The sequence below is a fragment of the Hetaerina americana genome, unplaced genomic scaffold (genome assembly GCF_022747635.1).
Source record: "Hetaerina americana unplaced genomic scaffold, ioHetAmer1.1.p SCAF_21, whole genome shotgun sequence".
NCBI classification, from domain to species: domain Eukaryota; kingdom Metazoa; phylum Arthropoda; class Insecta; order Odonata; family Calopterygidae; genus Hetaerina; species Hetaerina americana.
The window spans coordinates 748,703-766,574 of NW_027286775.1; the positions used below are offsets into that span (position 1 = coordinate 748,703).

Sequence of the window (17,872 nt, forward strand, 5' to 3'; positions counted from 1 at the left end):
TCTGGGTGATAAGATTCTTCTTTGGAACTACCTTCTCCGGTAATTATTTATTGAGTAAACTTGAACTTACAAAGAGGAATAGGTATTGATAGATTAAACGACTCATTCAAAACTTATCCCTCTATAAAATACACGTTAGATAGTCAATCTACTCAAAGAAAAAGCGAGCAGGAAACGAAAAAATATCATATTTCATAATAGAATAATTCAAAAGCTAGCGATTAGTTTTAGCACATAAATTTAGTACTCTCCATATAAGTCAAATATTTGAAAAATCAAACGCATAATCATGATTATATTTTCTGATGCAACAGCAAACGTCCAATGGGTATGACGGTCTAATTTACTCGAATTAAATAAAAAGTGGTAGACCCATTCTTGCGTCGAGTATGCGTAACTCGAAGGTAGGAAATTAGGGAAAAGTTTGTGTATTTAGTTTTCACGAATTTAAAATGATGTTTATGCTCTACAATGTACGTAGGTGACCTAAAAATCAAAATGCCTACAATTACAGGAGGCGATCAAAATGATTCAAAATTGTTTAACAAATTTTTTGATTCAGTTATTAAATGTAATTATTTGTGTCCAAATGTATTTCACTGAAATTGGCAGATATCTCACCCAGGAAAAACTTCCTTTCGCGAATCGACTAGGTTACCGTATAAGCTAGAGTTAAAATGACTAAAACTCAAGAAGTTACTTGAATTTATCTAGGGCACCATTTCTTTGAAATAGATTTCCTGAGATATCTTCAAGGTGCAATATGATGTAAGGGTGTAAGCATCTAATGACCCACAATTTTGAACGCTAACAACCAAAGGTTTCAGCAGCTATTGCTGTAATTTCATGGTCCTTGATCAGAAAATTAGTATTTATTGTGAAGTGATCATTAGTTAAATTGAACATATATTATTTAATAATTTAATATCAATTCAAAAAAGAAATGTTAATTCAAAAAGTCATTCAAGGGATAACTAATTACGTCGATTGCGTTTTGGGAATGAAAATGGACTACAGATGGGGACTCACTCCAGTGCACGAGGGAATCACGGAATATATATGCCGAGAGTAGAGATGCCTACCCGTTGGATCCATTGCTATAGTCAGCTGTTATCAAAATAATCAAAAGCTGGACGATCAAAATCAAAAGTGAATACAATCAAACCAATTGGATATTTTACTCGATAAGGACCCAGACAGGCTGATAAGAATATTTAGAGAAAAATTCAAATTTATTTCTTATACTTGTACGCTTTTAGACGACATGTTTGACCTATTTCGCTTGAAAAAATACGCCGTAGAGACATCTAAAAATTACAAAGACTACAACTTAAGTTAAGCATAAAAAAATCATGAAAAACAGACTATGTGCATAAGACACTCCTCACTTGTTACCCAATTTGATAAATAAAAAGTTTGAAATGCATCAATTATGTAAAAGCCTGTTTACATAATTATCCCAAAAATATAGGGAGATTTAGGTGCCGCGGTGATTAATGGGTCCGCGGAAAACAAAAGAAGTAGCGAGTGTTTCGAAGTATACCAATCATAGGAGACCGGCGAAACTTTCTCCAAAGTTTCTTTAGAGTGCGGATAATTAATCTTCAATTTCCTTTGGAGACTGTTAAAACTTCATCTATGCCCCATTTTATGGCAACACACATGGGTTACAGCACAAGTAAACTTCAAAGTTATTTACGAGGGATGCAGCTCAGCAAGTGACTGAGGGAGGAGTGAAGGATTTTGAGATGAAGGCAGCGGAAAAATGTCCAGGCCGGAAAGAGAATGAGCCAGTATACGGTCGAATGAATAAATGATAAATGGTTCTTATGCTGAGACTCTCTGCTACTGATGACCTGCCGTGCAGCCAAGAGAATAAATGAAGAACTTCAGCAACAATCGATCCTTCATTTTTCTACACAAAAATTGCAATAATATTCCAGCATTGAACTATTGTCCTCACAGAACTTACTCAAATGATTCAGAAGCCAATTGACATTTTCTTCTATTACCCGTATTTCTTTTAGCTTTCACACGCGTAGTAACTTTCATTTCCCTCAAAACTGATTATTATCATATCGAACGTGTTTGCACATTGATATTTAATGGATATTCAAACTTGACTAATTAATTTGGGTGTTTTATTTATTAATTAATTACTAATTCCAAACACTATGCTTCAGCGTTTTTTTCAAATGACTCTAAACAACCTCTTTCAAATAGTCCTTTCAAAGAGAACTATGGCATACTTGAATTAATATCATGAATGAATGCTAAGATTTTAGATAAAATGTAATTACTCTATCGTGTAATTTTTACATCAATGTAATTCAGTGGTAAGGAGAGCTGTTGAATTACAATAATATAAAGAGCACGACTCGATGGAGTGTTGGCCCTGAGAATAGAAGGAACGAGTGCAAAATCACTTACCTGTGAAAATTGAGCCAGTCCAGGGAGCGCAAGGATTGCAGGGCCTCGAATGGGATTTCATCTAATTCGTTGTAGCTCAAATCAAGGGATTTGAGCGCATCCGAAGCAGATCTGAAATGTGAAAAAAGCAAACTTATTGCAAAAATATTAGATAATTTTATACTCCGAATCGAACCTCAAAGGGTAAAAAATGCAGACTTTCTTAAAAAAAATATTGCTCGCTATAAAAATTGCCCAATTCAATACATACAAATCATACCCAAAACTAAGTTAAGCTATTTATTCTGAAAATGAGAAGTTCAGAATATTTTTGCTCAAATCATTATTCAAAAAATAAATCCATAAGTAGTTAGCAGATTTCTCTAAGAGGTTGGCATTTTTGTACAAAAAACGCCACGAATTTTAGCTTTAATAACTCTCGACAAATGGTCTCACCCAGAAATGAAAGGTGTCCATATATGTTCAAAAATGCTCTTTCTTACTAATGCATCCCCATGGGGATGTATTAGTTATACATATATAAGTAAGAAAAAACGAAAAAAATCACAGAGAAAGCATAGATATAAGCACAGATCATATGTTTATTAGAGTGGGTGTTACTGATCACATCAATTGATTTTGTCAAGTAGAACTAGGTTTTAATCTTGAAATGCACCGAAATGAATGAAAATTATCTTTAAACTGAATGATTATGGAAAATGCCTCAATGCGGTGAAAAAACCGCTTCCCGTATTGAAACATTTTCCGTACTTATGTTCTTCATTTTTGCCACGTTCTGACTGCGCGAATTCCTGACTGATGCGCGTAGCGTTCTGCTGGCGACGATAGTACTGACCTAATAAAGTAAAGTTATTAGCACATTGAATCTTGCAGATAAAAATAAAAGGAAACGAGTAAAGCGATGTGCTAAAACCTGATTTGCCAACTATGGAACAAGTTTTGATACACGAATAGTCAGTCACAAAGAAAACTCATTCATAAAGAATACCGTTAAGCACTTTTCATAGTTTGATACGACAACTCACAATTCCAGTCTCCCCTCGCGGGGAGGATATGTTTCCCATCAATATTAACTGGATAACCGAAATAAGTAATGCAGAAAATTAAAATTCTAAATTTTTCATGTTTCGTTTTAAAGATGTAGGCATTTCTCTCCAAAACTCTACGTAACTTATATAATTAACCTTTGTAAATCCTAAGTAATTACCATTCGTGTAGAGGTGCATATTTACAGTTGCACCTCACAAAATGACAGGGAAATATATCTCTGCTTGGTGGGAAACAAACAACTACGCGCCTACCTATTAAATGGTTTACAACTTACTCGCATCGGTTCGGCGTATCCATAGAACACAATATTGCTCTGAATTTACGGCAATAAATTCCTGCTCCGGCTTCCGGTCACGGTATTCCAACGCGGCGCAGTTATAAAAGCGAGAGAGGACAAGAGGAAGAAAACAAATGAAATGCACCGATCGCACAAAATTATTCACGGGTCTATTCGGAGAGCGCGCGGGCGCGATCGGAATAATTCCCAATTCCAAATTTCTGTCCGTCCCCGGATTCCAAAAATGAAGAGAGGGAATTGGCCCTCTGGCGGGGGCAGGGGGGGCAGGGCACGCGGAGGAGGGGTGGCGGTGGAAGTGATTTCTTTTTCTTGCCCGCCATATTCATTGGAAGTCATTAACAGCTAATGCGCGATGGCCGCGTGAAATTGCGGCGGCGGATGGTGCGGAATATCAACGCGCAGACTGGAGGCGGACCGGCGGCGATTAGGGGGAATACGAATGGCCCCGAAAGTTTGCGGTTTCCAATGGGTTGTGTGCGTGGGTTGTGGTTGCAGGGAGTTCGGATGGGGGGAACGGCTTTGGAGGTTCGAACACGAAGGGGGGTTTTGAAAGGGTGGCATGGGGAGGGAAGCCATGGATGGTTCTGGTATTCTACGGGGAAGGAGCACGCACCTGCGCGGAGAGGCAAGCGGGGAACGGGTTGGGGGCGGAAGCAAGTCGGAGTCGATGAGTAGAAGACGCAAAAGAGGAGGGCAAGTGATTTATACGGATCTAATTGGAGGGAGGGGCGCTACTGAGGGTGAGGAGGGGTTGAATTTGACGGGAGGCCCATACGACGGGACTAAAGTTGACACGAGGTGGGTGAACTACGGAAGTAACATGGGAATAATAATTTTTTAAAGGGCTAAGAATAAGGAATAAGTTGTAAAACAACAAAATTTTTTATACCATAATTCAACTTTTTAGACAAACTGGATAATTTTGAATGAGCTCATCCTTTATTGTACATGAAAAGATATCGGATGGGGACAAACAGCTTTAATTTTCCCAGCTGAGATCGACTTCCATTCAGTGGCAGGGCACGGACGCTCTTCCGCCCGTATTTGTATGGCAGCCGAGGGAATAATCAAACGGAAAGAAAGTGATATTGAAAGCACAAGTGCCATTAACCAAGATAACTGAATTCTTGGTTAGAATTAAGTTGTTTGGAGCTAAATTTAAAAGGATGATGGAAATACTCCAACTTTTTTGTTCATTTTTCCGATCTCTGCTGATGTGCATTCGTGGAGAGTATTTCTAGTAGAGAACTACATCCTCTGTCGGATGAAATATCAAACAGCAGAGACCTTGATATTTATTCTTAACAGTAGGTGAAATACTACTAGGCTAACACCGACGCCGGGGTTCTCTCCACCCCTAACAACGTTCCCCGAATCCTACCTCTACCGTTTACCCAAATACCGTAAACGAAACAGATGACTTCAATTGTCGCACGTTGCCACCCCAAATAACCGCTCCTAGCCGAGTAAAATTACTTCCGATTAACATTATGGGGAGGGAATTTATACTTGAGGTCAAAAAACAAAAGCCACATACAATCCTAGATAAAGTCCAAATTACCAGATGGTAACAATGGAGATATATTTAACAAAAACGTTAATTCTCATCACTATAAATATGTCTAAATTCATCTTCAAGAACTAAGTAAATTACGCAGTTATATTTTATAAACTCAGGCATAAATTTTGGCCCGTTCGGAAACTATGAACGTCACCAAATAAAATCATTACAATGGAAGCATTAATGGGCACGGGAGTAAAATGGAAATAAGGGCAAAATTGGAAGAAAGGAATGGATGGATGTATGCGCGCATCGGTCCGCAAAATCAGAGGGTGCTACGGGAGAGGAGAGGAATTGTATTTTGAGGAGATGAAAGATACAAGGGCCGGGTGAGTAAGAGGCAAGGAGAGCAGCAAACGAGTCAACGATTGGATTAGGAGAGGCATAACTGGAATGATATTGGCGGGGCTGGAGGATGTCGATTCCAGGGACTCTCGAAACACTGGAGCAAGGGCTACAATTCAGTTTGCACGAATATGAATCACAGTCATCCCTAAAAAGAAATTATTCGTCCCTGGTTAAAATATGACCATATGTCTAAAAATGTTAATGTTTTTTCAACATTGGTGAGATTTCGCTCATTGAAGGGCACACACATTGCACCATAAAAATAAAAGAGTCCGCTGTTGCGTACACTCAACTTCCAGAGACATTAAAGTGGCCCAAGGCGTTTTCCCTAGAGACGTTTTCATGGACTACAATCAATAATTACTCTCGAAAAAAAATATAAATAAAGCACTTATAACTTTGAGATACTAAATTCCAAAGAAACTGCGGGAGATGCCGCAAACAGTAACTTTTAACGGAGTCATCCGCTTAATGTGCATTTCAATGCAACAATTTCTGAGTGTAAAAATCATTCGCCTTGTCATTCATCAAATCATCACATCTTGTTCCTTAAAAGCCCCAAAATTTCAGAGTTTAAGAGGACGCCTCGGTAGCTTAAGTGGCTAAAGCACTCGACCGGATATTGAGGGGACCTGGGTTCGAATCCCAGTCAAGGCGAATGATTTTTACCCTCTGAAATTGGTTGCATTGAAAATACTCAATAAACAAATTTCTTTCAATTAAATCTAAGTAAGTATCATTTGGATCCATTTCAAAGAAATGTACGAGTTTGGAATGTAAAATGGGCAAACGTCTGATGAAATATTTCATTTTTGTTGCGTATTTAAGAGGCACATTCAAAAAATAATGGCAGCCAAAAGAGAAAATAGTCAAATATCAAAACTATATCATATAAACTTTGATTATAATAACTTTAGCTTCGACAACACAAGAGGGGTGAAAATCTGCTGAAGGAACTAACTCCTTGGGAAATAGATTATTACTCCAGAACAATTAGGCATTCCTTCAATAAAACTGTGTTTCTAAATAATTTATGTATTTATTTTTATTTAGTCGAGACACAGGTCCAAACTAAGTTTTGAACCTGTATCTTCACGGAGACGTATGACTATAATTGTCTCAATTATAACATCTCATCTACACACAAGGCTAAGCTAAACATTAAAATAGGAGGGCAAAAACTAGTGCAGGTAGAACAGTTTACGTATATCGGTAGTGTTTTGGACAAACACAGTCAAAGTAGTAGGACGTAAGGAGAAGAATTGCGCCAAGCAAGAGGCTTCACTAGGAGGAGGGAGTTGATGACAGGGACGTTGAGTAAGGATATTAAGAAAAGACTGGTAAGAACTAGAGCGTAGCGTATGGCGCAAGAAACGTGGTCATTGAAGCTGGAGGATAGACGTAGACTGGAGGCTTTTGAAATGTGCGTGTGGAGAAGAATGGAGAAGGTGAAATGGACAGAGAAGAAAATAAATGAGGAAGTACTCGGTATGGTGGGGCGAAGAGAGGGTTGGTTGGGAGAAATCCTATGGAGGCAGGAAAAGTGGATGAAAGGCGTATTGACCGGCCAGTGGGATGTTGAAGACTGTGATTGAGGGAGAATGTTGGGCAGACGAGGAAAGGGAAGGAACAGGATAGGGATGTTGGACGGGATGAAGGGAGGAAGAAAGTACTCAGAGATGAAGAGGGACCTGATGTAGAGTAGGAGGCTGGATTTTGTGTTTTATTAGGAGTCACAAAATATTTATTGGGTAGCTGTGTCCATCCAAAAACCTATCTTAACCGCACTAATGGGCAAATACAAAAACACAGAAGCAAACACAAAAGAAAAGAAACTCCCTAAGTTTCGAATTTTCGGTGATCCACGCCACCTTTCTCAAGGAAGAAAAGGGCAGAATTTAGGAGAAGTGGGGGCTGGAAAAGCCGAATGTAAGGTAAAGATGGGAAAGGGTTTGCGAGGGGAAGGTTTAGGAGTGGGATTTTTAGAAATGTGGGAATAATATGGAAGGAGCTGGGGACGGAGGAGTGATGAAAATATGCACATATCGAGGTAATTAATGACTAATATGAATACCTGGGCAATTCCAGGAGTGCAGGGGCCAAAATAAACGCCTGCACTATTGTTGTATAGCGACGGTAGGCGAAGGAACTGATGAAGTGAGGGACTACAGCTTAGGTACAAGGAATGACCGCGGGGAAAAAAGCTCTTGAGTTCTGTTACGGACAGGGGTTAGTCAACACTATGATAGAGGGGAGAATGTTAGGCAAACGAGGAAAGGGCAGGAATAGGAAAAGGATTTTGGATGGGATGAAGAAAGGAAGGCAGTACACAGAGATGAAGATGGGCCTGATGTAGATTAGTTTGATGGATTGTACAGGGTGTAATTAATTAAAAACAGAACTGATTTGATAACTTGTTTAGTTCAACGGGTACAGCTTAATCGAACTTATCGCCCTCAAAGTACATGCCTTGGCTGACCACACATCTTTGCCAACGGGTCTTCCAGCTCTCCAACCCTGCCTGGTAAGCCACCTAAAGGATCCTCTTCAGGTCCGCAGTACAATAAGTTTTAATGTCCGCAATAGAGTCGAATCGGCGCCTTTTCAAGGTTGATTTTAACTTTGGAAACAAAAAAAATGTCTGACGGAGCCACGTCTGGAGAGTAGGGCGGCTACGGGATCACGGAAGTTCCGGTTCTGGCGAAAAACTACCTCGATCAGCGCCGTGTGAGCCGGCGCGGAAATCGCGGTGGAAACGCCATGCATTGTTTCTCCACATGTCCAGCCTCTTTCGGCTCACTGGGACCCTCAGTCTCTTCATAAAAATTTAGTAGAAATCTTTGTCGACGTCCCACGTACGACCTTGAGGGACGTATTCGTAATGAATCAGCCCTTCCCAATCGAAGAAACACACTAGCATGACCTTCACATTGGACCGGGACATGGAGAATGAGGACCTTTCCACTGAGAAGGCTGGGCTTTTGTCTCTACATCATAACCGTAAACTCAGGTTTCGTCACCGGTTACGATGTCTTAAGAAACCGGCTTGGTCGGCATTGGCTCGATCCAGGAGTCCCTGATAAATGCCCACACGTTTTTGTCTCTGTTCATCAATCAGCACCCGCGGGACGAATTTTGATGCGACGCGCGTCATGCCCAAAATGCCGGTCAAAATTGAGTAACAGGATCCAAAACTAATGTTCACTTCCTCGGCTATTTCCCTAACGGTTGAACGGCGATTTGCCCCCACCAAATCGTTCACCAATTTCACATGGTTGGGGTCTGTCGAAGTGGAAGGCCGCCCCGTTCGCGAATCTTCATCTGTCGTGGTTCTGCCCGATTTCAAACAACTGTACAAATCAAAACACTGGCTTCGACTCATAGCTTCATTGAAAAAGGCTTGCCGAATCATTCCAAATGTCTCCGTAGCACTTTTGCCAAGTTTGAAACAAACTTTCACGCAAACACGCTGTTCCTCTAGCTCCTTCAGTTCTGACGTTGCACGCGGTGACGAACAGGTTAAGACACGTGCCACTGCTGCTGCGTAACGACTCCACGTAAACAAACGCAACACCTCTCGTTTTAGTCGTCAGATGTGTCGCTTGATAGCGCACTGTGTCTCGTTTCGTTCCGTTAAACGGTTTGCGCAGAATAAAATCAGTCCGGTCTTTTTTTGATCACACCTTGTATTTTGTTAGGAGTCAAAATATTTATTGAAAAATTTAGCGGGATATATCTTGTGGCAGTGGAATTCTGGAGACTGTGCAGGGAGGGGACGATTATGGTTGAGCGAAGTCACAGTAAAAAATGAAGAGGCAGGTCTATCGGACGGAATAAATGGCGACGATAAGTATTTTGAGCGCAAAAAAGTGTTATTTGTAATGTAATATGATCGGTTATTTATCTATTAGTTTGTGCGGCCGGGCTCAAGATAATTATCACTCATTAGTAGAATCTATTAAGCATGATAAAAATGTAACATTTAATAAATTTTAATCATAATAATAGTTCGTGAGTTTATCAAAAGCCTAACTGACCTGCAGGCTACTCTTAATAATTATTGTAACTGATCCCAAATAATATAAACATGGATGAATTCATATATGTCATACATGTTATACGATAATTTATACTCAACAGTTAATGTCAAAATGTTGAGAAGTAAAATGAAAATCCGAAAATATACGCAGATTTCAAAATGCACAAAACTTTAATCTGGAATTAAACTGCACCAATAGGCTATTGGCATTGTACCCACATCGAAATTGCAACAAATCTCCGACCTGTTGAATAGCACTGATTACTCATTAGTAATTGAATCACTCTTAACCTCGGCAAATCATTTTAATGGGATTCCTTTTAATTAAAAAAAAATAAAAATTACAACAATATATTTAGTTATTTTTAAGCGTAATTTGTTTTTTAGGTGGATTAGTTAGTCCAAGGTGAAGAGTGTTGGATTATCGAAGGGATTCAATTTTCGGGAACACCTCTGGGCACCCATAACTTCACCCGAAATGTCTAATTTTTCGGCTACAAGATCTTCCTAGGAAACCAATGGCGGTATTTGGAAAGCAACTGGTCCCCCTGTCCTAATGTGCCTTCGGGTTGATAACGGAGGAGGTAGTGTTTCTTTATAGATGTATGCCTGCAATGTATTCATTTTAATTAACCAGATGACATGGGTGGCTGAAACACCTTGAACTTTTCATAAAAAAATGATTATCCTGGAAATAAATATATGAAATAAGGGAAAATCCAAGCTGGTATTCACCCAAGTCTGCCCTATTTTTTGAATAGTAATCATTCACCCGCTTAGTTTGGTATCACTCCGCCTCAAATTAACTGGGATATATCATTTCCTGACTGATCTCTGAGCAATATCACAAATCCGCAACCAAAGCCATTCATCGGCAAATATTCAGGAAGTAAGGTGTAGTCCACTTGAGTCTATTATTCCCGCGGAAAAGCAGGGTTTGATACGGAGAGGCTGCGATGATTCAAATCCTGATCGCAGCATTACTTCCAATTCCCAGACAGGAGAGAGAGATCAGAGCGAAATAACTCGGTCAGCCCTGACTCTCCCGCTTCATTAGACTTCATTACATTTCCACGAAAATAAACAGACAAGCGGGAGTAGGGAAGGGGATTTGAGCAAGATAAAAATGGGACCAAATCCCTCCAAAATTAAATGGCACCATTAAGCGAAGCGTGGATATATGGCGGAAAATTCGCGCGGAGGCGTAAATTTGCAAAGACCAGAGTCGCCACTGCAGAGAAGCCCAACCCGCTCCACGAGTGATCGCGACTGGCTGGACATGCTCGTCTATGCTGGCTACAATGATGAATACACAAAAATCTATAAATGCATTAATTTTATAAGGAGCAAAGGTAAAAGGAAGGAATAGAGCACGAGCATACATGCAGTGTAATAAATAATCAGTAAAGACACTAGCGAGCAAATGAGGTAAAATACAAAATACATGCACCCGTGCATGAAAAATATTCTCCAGGACATAGATAGAAATATACAACAAAAGATATGTAACATATAAAAGGACAAACACAATGCCAGGGAGAAAGGTCGGAGGATACGGATTCCAAACAGAGAAATTTTCCTGGATCGTGATTTATATATGCATAGACAACACTCACAATAGACTCAAATATTTGCATAACTTCCGTAATTCCTCTGCTGTTGTCAATAGGAGTCAAAGAGGGGTTCGCAACATACGCACATACATACGTATCCTACGTGCGCCAGTGTTATACGGACATATATGGATGCACGTAACCACCCAGCCGTGTGCATGGGTGCATGTATCGACTCACGGGAGGAGGGAGGAGCAGGATGAGACTGAGTTGTATTACGGCCAATTCTTTTTTTTTAATCCTTACGCCCTACGCGTTATTCCGTGCGCGTGCGATCGCGTCAAAGAGCGCAAACAAACGAAACGAATGGGCCGCCGGAGGGACGGGTGAGGGGGGAGGGGGGGAAAGAAGGGGAGGGTGGGTGATAGGGAAAAGGAGGAGGGGCCGTTCACTCGAAATTGGCAAAGTGAAAGAGGGAGGCGGCAGCAGGAGGGGGAGAATGGCGGGGATTCGGATTGCGGAGGACATTCGGAGGCAGGGAGGGAGTCCCGGTGGTGGTAGTAGCACGGCAGAGGAAGGGTGGCTGATGCCTGGGGGAGGGAAAGAGTCACGGGAGACGTGCTCGTCGAACCGCGGCGAAATCCGGTGACAAACGGCAAAAATACGTGCGGATGTGCGCCAAACCGGAAAGTACAATTTACTCAGACGGTGTACAGTTGAGGGAGTCTGTGCTTCGGAGGGTGTGGGCGATTTTCAGAGTTGGCTTTCCACGGCGCAATCACTTTCGCACGTTTTCTTTTTCGACAATTACCGCTCACGACACTCCTTCCGAAGCGGTGAATGCTAATGAGCAAATCTCCCGCAGAATTTGTATTGTAGGCACTCTTTTGGCATGGCAACGCTTCAATGCTGCGTTGAAAGTCTTTTGGCATCATTATTACAGTGTTCAACTATTACTAAGACTGTTTTCGGAAATTTTCTGGAACGAAAATTTATGTTACAGAGGATGGTGTTCATCCTAGCGTTAACTATGGCAATCATCTTCCACTGTTATTGAATTCCCCTTATTTTAATAAAATTCATGCCTAATTATCCAATCATTTTGGATTCATTGTGCGACCACAAGGGAATTGAAATTCTCCAGCGAGTTCATTGATAAATGTATCTCAACAATATGGTAATAATTGAACTGTAAGCACAGCAGAAGGAAAATGCGTCCAGTTATTAGCTAATTACACCCTTTCCATCAGGTGAATTAAATCTCTACAAAGTTCACAGAAATTCGCAAGACTAACCGCTAATGATCTGACGGAGAATAATATAACAAAATACTGTCTCCAAAAGATAAATCAAATGATTACCGTTACTAGGTTTTCGGCAAAGAAATCGAAGCTACAGCACAATTTAAATACGCTCATTAATGAGCATTAACAGTGAACGATCAAATGTATGCATGTATCACGCCACATGTTACGGCCTATAAAGGCTGAAAATTATTAATGCTAGAAATATAAATAAATTCACTACCGTCCTCAGTACAATGAGTGTATAAAAACATTATCAAGGATTAAAAACATGAATGATGATTACCGTCATCTCCCTGTCCCATCAACCAAAGTGCGTGTAGCGTAGCATTATTTGCGATATTCTCGTCATTAATACCGCCTACCCAAATAAAAGAAAGAAAACCTTTGTGGATTTTCAAAAGGGCTGTAGCAGGATAGGGACAATGAAGTCGCCCTAAAACACATTTGGGGCCATTGTAATGCCATACGCCCCAAGTCCGAACGGTTTCATTGTGTGCCCGGGGGCGGCGGTTGGTTGACGCTCTCCGACAGCCCGCCCTGTCACGCAGCACCCCCCCCCTTCCACCACCACCACCCGCCTCTCCATCGCTGCACCACGAGGATCCTTCCATCCCCCCTGGGGCGGTGGGGGGGGGGGGCTGCCGGGCGTTATGGGTGACTGGCGACGTCACTGCCCGCCTAATGCTTAATTTAGTTTTATCCGCCATGTTCTTTCCCGCCACGCCTCGGTCCGAGCCCGCCCCCCGACCCCCACCCAGAGTCCCCCTGTCACCACAGACCCTCCCCCCTCCGCCAAGCTGGATTCTTGTCATTCACGGTGCTGGTGCTCGCTTTGGAAACCTCGACCCTCCCCATGTTTTATATGCATCCCCTTTATCCAAATCTATTTCATTTATTTGCAAGTGATCGGCATCAATATACTCTCATATCTCATTGAAAACATTAGCCGTTGCACAAGCCAACATGAATGCCCGAAATACTCGTGAATGCTTGTGCAGCTCTACGGGAAGGTAACATGAACTCAGAACAACTTTTGAAAAGGTTCTTATGCATTATCTATAAATAATTTAATCCTGATTAGCACATGCTTTGTTGTGTTATAATTATGAACTTCGTGTACAGTAATACGATATGCATTGCAGGATAGGCAGATAGCCATTTGGAAATCTTATCGATTTTATTTTTATTTTCATACATACTGAATGTTACTTCCTTGACATTTTGTAATGATTGATTCCGAATTTATTCAAAGAGGACTGGTATGCAACAAAGCGATAATTATTCTTTATATTATTATCAACTCAACCTTCCCATTCCCACCGTATACTGAGGGTATGAATGGGCATGCTCCACAGTATAGAGTCACTGAACAAATCCCTAAACTATTTGGGAACATAAGGAATGAATTATTAATCTTTAATCAAGCTCTTGCAGTGTCAGTGCATATTAACACTGTCTTCTTCATGCAACTGAAAAGTCTACGTTTCTAAAGGGGTAGTGTCATGAATGTCCAATCACCCGAGAGTTTTCAATAACAATCGGATTGATGGTACAGAAAAGAATCCATAAACGCGCTAGAGTTAAATAAATTAATAAAATGCTAACTTTTTGCCCATTTTTTGGTCCTCTTTAGCAGTCTGCATAACAATCGTTACAATTATCTCCATAGACCAGATAAAATATGCCGATATTGTGAATAATAAGGAGGTTATAATTCGATGGTAATGTCCCAATTACTCACGTACATAGAGAACTACGGCGATGCAACCGGCATTTAGGTATCATAAAAGCTTCTACCCAAACGCAAACATGTTAAGGGTAACTGTTAGAAATAATATGACTCAACGTAATTTAAATTTCTCTTTAAGTAGGAAAAATTTGAGTATTTATACATTTCTTATTTCTTCCCTCGAGAATAGGAAAACGAAAAAGGAATTTGCGAATTGTTTTTATTCTCTACTCGCCTCATAATTGAAGCGTTAGACGAGAACCGGTGTTCTCGACGTCCTGCGACCGTCGACGACTCATCATTTGTCTTGCCGACGCATCATCGGCGCCGGTGATTAAAAAAAAAATTGTTGAATTATATTTACGCAGTAGTAGTGGTAGCAGTGTTTAGGGGAGGCGACCGACGGCCGAGGTCATTCGCGCCATTGGGGATGGACAGGATGATGGGTGGGGAGAAACCCGGCGTCGGCATCGGCGAAAACGAAATGCGCCAAAGGTTCCCCAGCTTAACGTCCCATCCGACGGACGGCGCAATCACTAAAAGTGTCCTCCACTAAGCACCTCGGATCTGGGTACCACTGAAAAATATTCGACGCCGCCTTAATTCGAACCCGGACCGGTGGGAAGCCAGTATGATAGCTATATTTAAGTATGAAACGAAATATATCAGGCATAACTCATTGCTATTTTTATTAATTTCCTTAATTGGAGATATGAGAGCCTGTTCACTCGAGTAGACTCCAAATATTATAGTTGAATATGTATCATGCAAATATAAATAAATACTCCGATGCAAAATACTTGTATGATTTTTTTCAAATTTTCATTTTTCAATGATATCATTGATCCGTATGATTTCCCCATTTATAAAGCCTGAGTTAATTGATTACTTACATATACGAGGGAGCAGATTAATAATTTCTCGCGATTCAAATGAAAATGATTTATCTAATGGAATGAGTGATTACTTCCGCCATCTATCTCCAAAATTAAGAATCAGAAGTATACACCATTAATTCCATTTTTTTTTAATCATTCATGAAAAGTATTTTCTGTGATTCCAAGAAGTATTCTAGCAGCAGTCAGGAGCAAGCAACCAAAGGTGCAGTTTGCCTAATATTTAAGTATGTAAATGATGGCAAATATTAGGCAAAGAGTAAACACCTCTCAACAAGTGAATACCACAGCCAACTAGGAGTGGATGGTTGCAGGCAAGGAGGGTGCTGGAGATTGCTCCGTAGTGCGGGGGGTGACGAACGTGGGTTGCCACTTCATTTTAAGTATTTCAATCAGAAAGTGAATTGACTCCAGCCCTGCATTCTTTTCCTTATAATGGGAACACTGCAGCCTAATGCACTTCACTTAATAACGCTAGCTACATTCTTCCCCGATATACTCGTTTATGTATATCCCAAATCTATGTTTACCAAGTTTGACTGACTGGAATTACTTTCCCAGTAATATAGTATCTTTGCCTAACATCCAATTGGGTAATATTCCCTATCCATAAGGGAAATATTTGACCGCGGGGTTTACTTTTCCGGGATGTAACAGCTCGCCCCCTTCCGAATGCTCGCTCATCTTTTAGGGAGTCGAATGCATTCCCTCGCACGAGACGCGGCAGTCTCCGTGACGGCCACCCTCGCCCGCAGCTGTGGCATGTCATGGGCAAATTGCCATGGGCATTGATCTAGGCAGGGGTCACTTCTGCTCAATGTGCTGCCTTTCTACATATTTTACTTCTGCGGGCCGTTTTCCGCAGTTTTTCTCCGGGAAAAATAATGACAAATTAAAAAGGAATTATTATTTCTGCACTCATCGGGATTAGAACCAAAGAGCCTCGGCCTCGTCAGTCCTTTGACTACCCCTGCCCCATATTCACCTCGTCGGACCGTCAATGTCAGCCAGAAATAACCGGCAATCTTCGGAGTTAAGAGTGAAGGCATACTTAAAAAGAAAAAAATATGCACAGACGGTCATATGAAAGCGGATTCCAGGGCGCATTGAAAACCAAGGCATGGAGCTCGCTCGAGAACCTCCTCCGCCAAACTAAATGCCGAGCTGCTGGAATAAAAGCGAAGGAGTCAAAGACAAGACTTACTGTACTGGGCATAAATGCCCCCCGCCCCCACACACAACGCACCGAGCTGGTCCAGCGGTAGTTGGCGAGAGGCTAAACCCTTCCTTTTCCCCCTCCATGACGGTCAAGTTGAGTGCTGAGTGGGCGGGGGAGCAAGGAGGGGCGCGGCCCATGGCACGCACAAGGGCCGAAGGGAGAGGGTGATAGAGGGCCAGAATTCCTGCTCAGGAGGGCAAGGGGGAGATGCAGTCCTGAATCTCTAGTGAAGACAATCTAATGGTTGTGAGCCGGTTGGTTGCGTAAGAGTGGTGGTGTCGGGTTGGAGACGGTCGGTGGCTTGTTCGAATGGGTGAGAGCAGTACATCCGCCCCGGTGTTGAAAGGGGGGCGTGTTGACGCGGGGGAGGGCGCGTGTCAAATGGAGAGGATGTATTTGGCGTCAGAACATGAGCAAGTCTGGCGAAGAGGTAAGTCGACCCTGCTCCTTTGTTTAAATTTTCAATGTAGGAACTAATTACTGCACTCGATGGCGAGGGAGCATGGCGCTGTAAACACGTAATACGAATAATTACGTGCGAGTGCAGCTATATCCATAACTACACCTAAGTGATGTAGTTATTGTTTTATTATTTGGTAGTTTGCTACTTAAGGGAGGTTTTAGATGGTACAGTAGGAGGTACACCCCTACATTCCTAAGTCGCGCCTAATCACACACTGTTTACCGCTGTCCAATAAAAACCCCTTTAATACAACTGAACACTTTGTACCTCCGTCCACTGCGACCCCCATGCCCCATTCTATTCCTCCCGCTGCTTTTTCCAAGTTCCATACATCCCATTACAGTTTTCATCATTTCACCGACAGCCATTCCATTGCTCTGCTGCATACATCTATTCTTCCATCCTTTCTTCTCATCCCTTCATTTCTCCGAACAACCCGCCCACCTCCCCCACCACGTCTAGCATTCCAAACCCTCCACCAATCCATGCCTCTCATCCCGCTTCAACGATCATGTTTCCGAGCCGTACCAAACCACGCTCCACATCGAAGTTTTCGGCGAAACTTTTCTTAAAATCCTCTCCCAACATACCTATCATCAATTCTATCCTCATTGAGAAAACTTCTTCACCTACTGCAATTCGTCATCTACATTCTTAAATTAATATGGACCATTTTGGTCCACAACATTTCCAAGATAGGTAAAACTCCTCTTCCTGCTCTAGTTTTAGCCTTCTAATGTTAACCTTCCTCTCTCTCTCTCTTTCGGGAATTTGTTGGGTTTAACCTCATTAAGCAATTTTAGAATTCCTTGTTGGTCAGCTGTTATTTGTTCCATGGGTTGAGTATGTATTGTTTCTTGGAGATATGCGGTGGCAACATCGTTCGTGAAAACGCTTTGGAAGAATGAATTTAGGATGTTAGCTTTACCCTCACTATCTGTATGAATTATATTGGTACAATCCCTTAAGCAAGCCACGG

The 17,872-nt window shown here is 41.5% G+C and overlaps 1 protein-coding gene across 1 annotated transcript in view; it reads right to left on the minus strand.

Annotated features, from left to right (window-relative positions):
- LOC139688601 (chaoptin-like) overlaps positions 1–17,872 on the minus strand; it is a 174,247-nt gene that overhangs the window by 83,413 nt on the left and 72,962 nt on the right. The window contains exon 3 of the mRNA XM_071586147.1: positions 2,431–2,541. Coding sequence (XP_071442248.1) covers positions 2,431–2,541 — 111 coding nt within the window. The remainder of the gene's footprint in view (positions 1–2,430; positions 2,542–17,872) is intronic.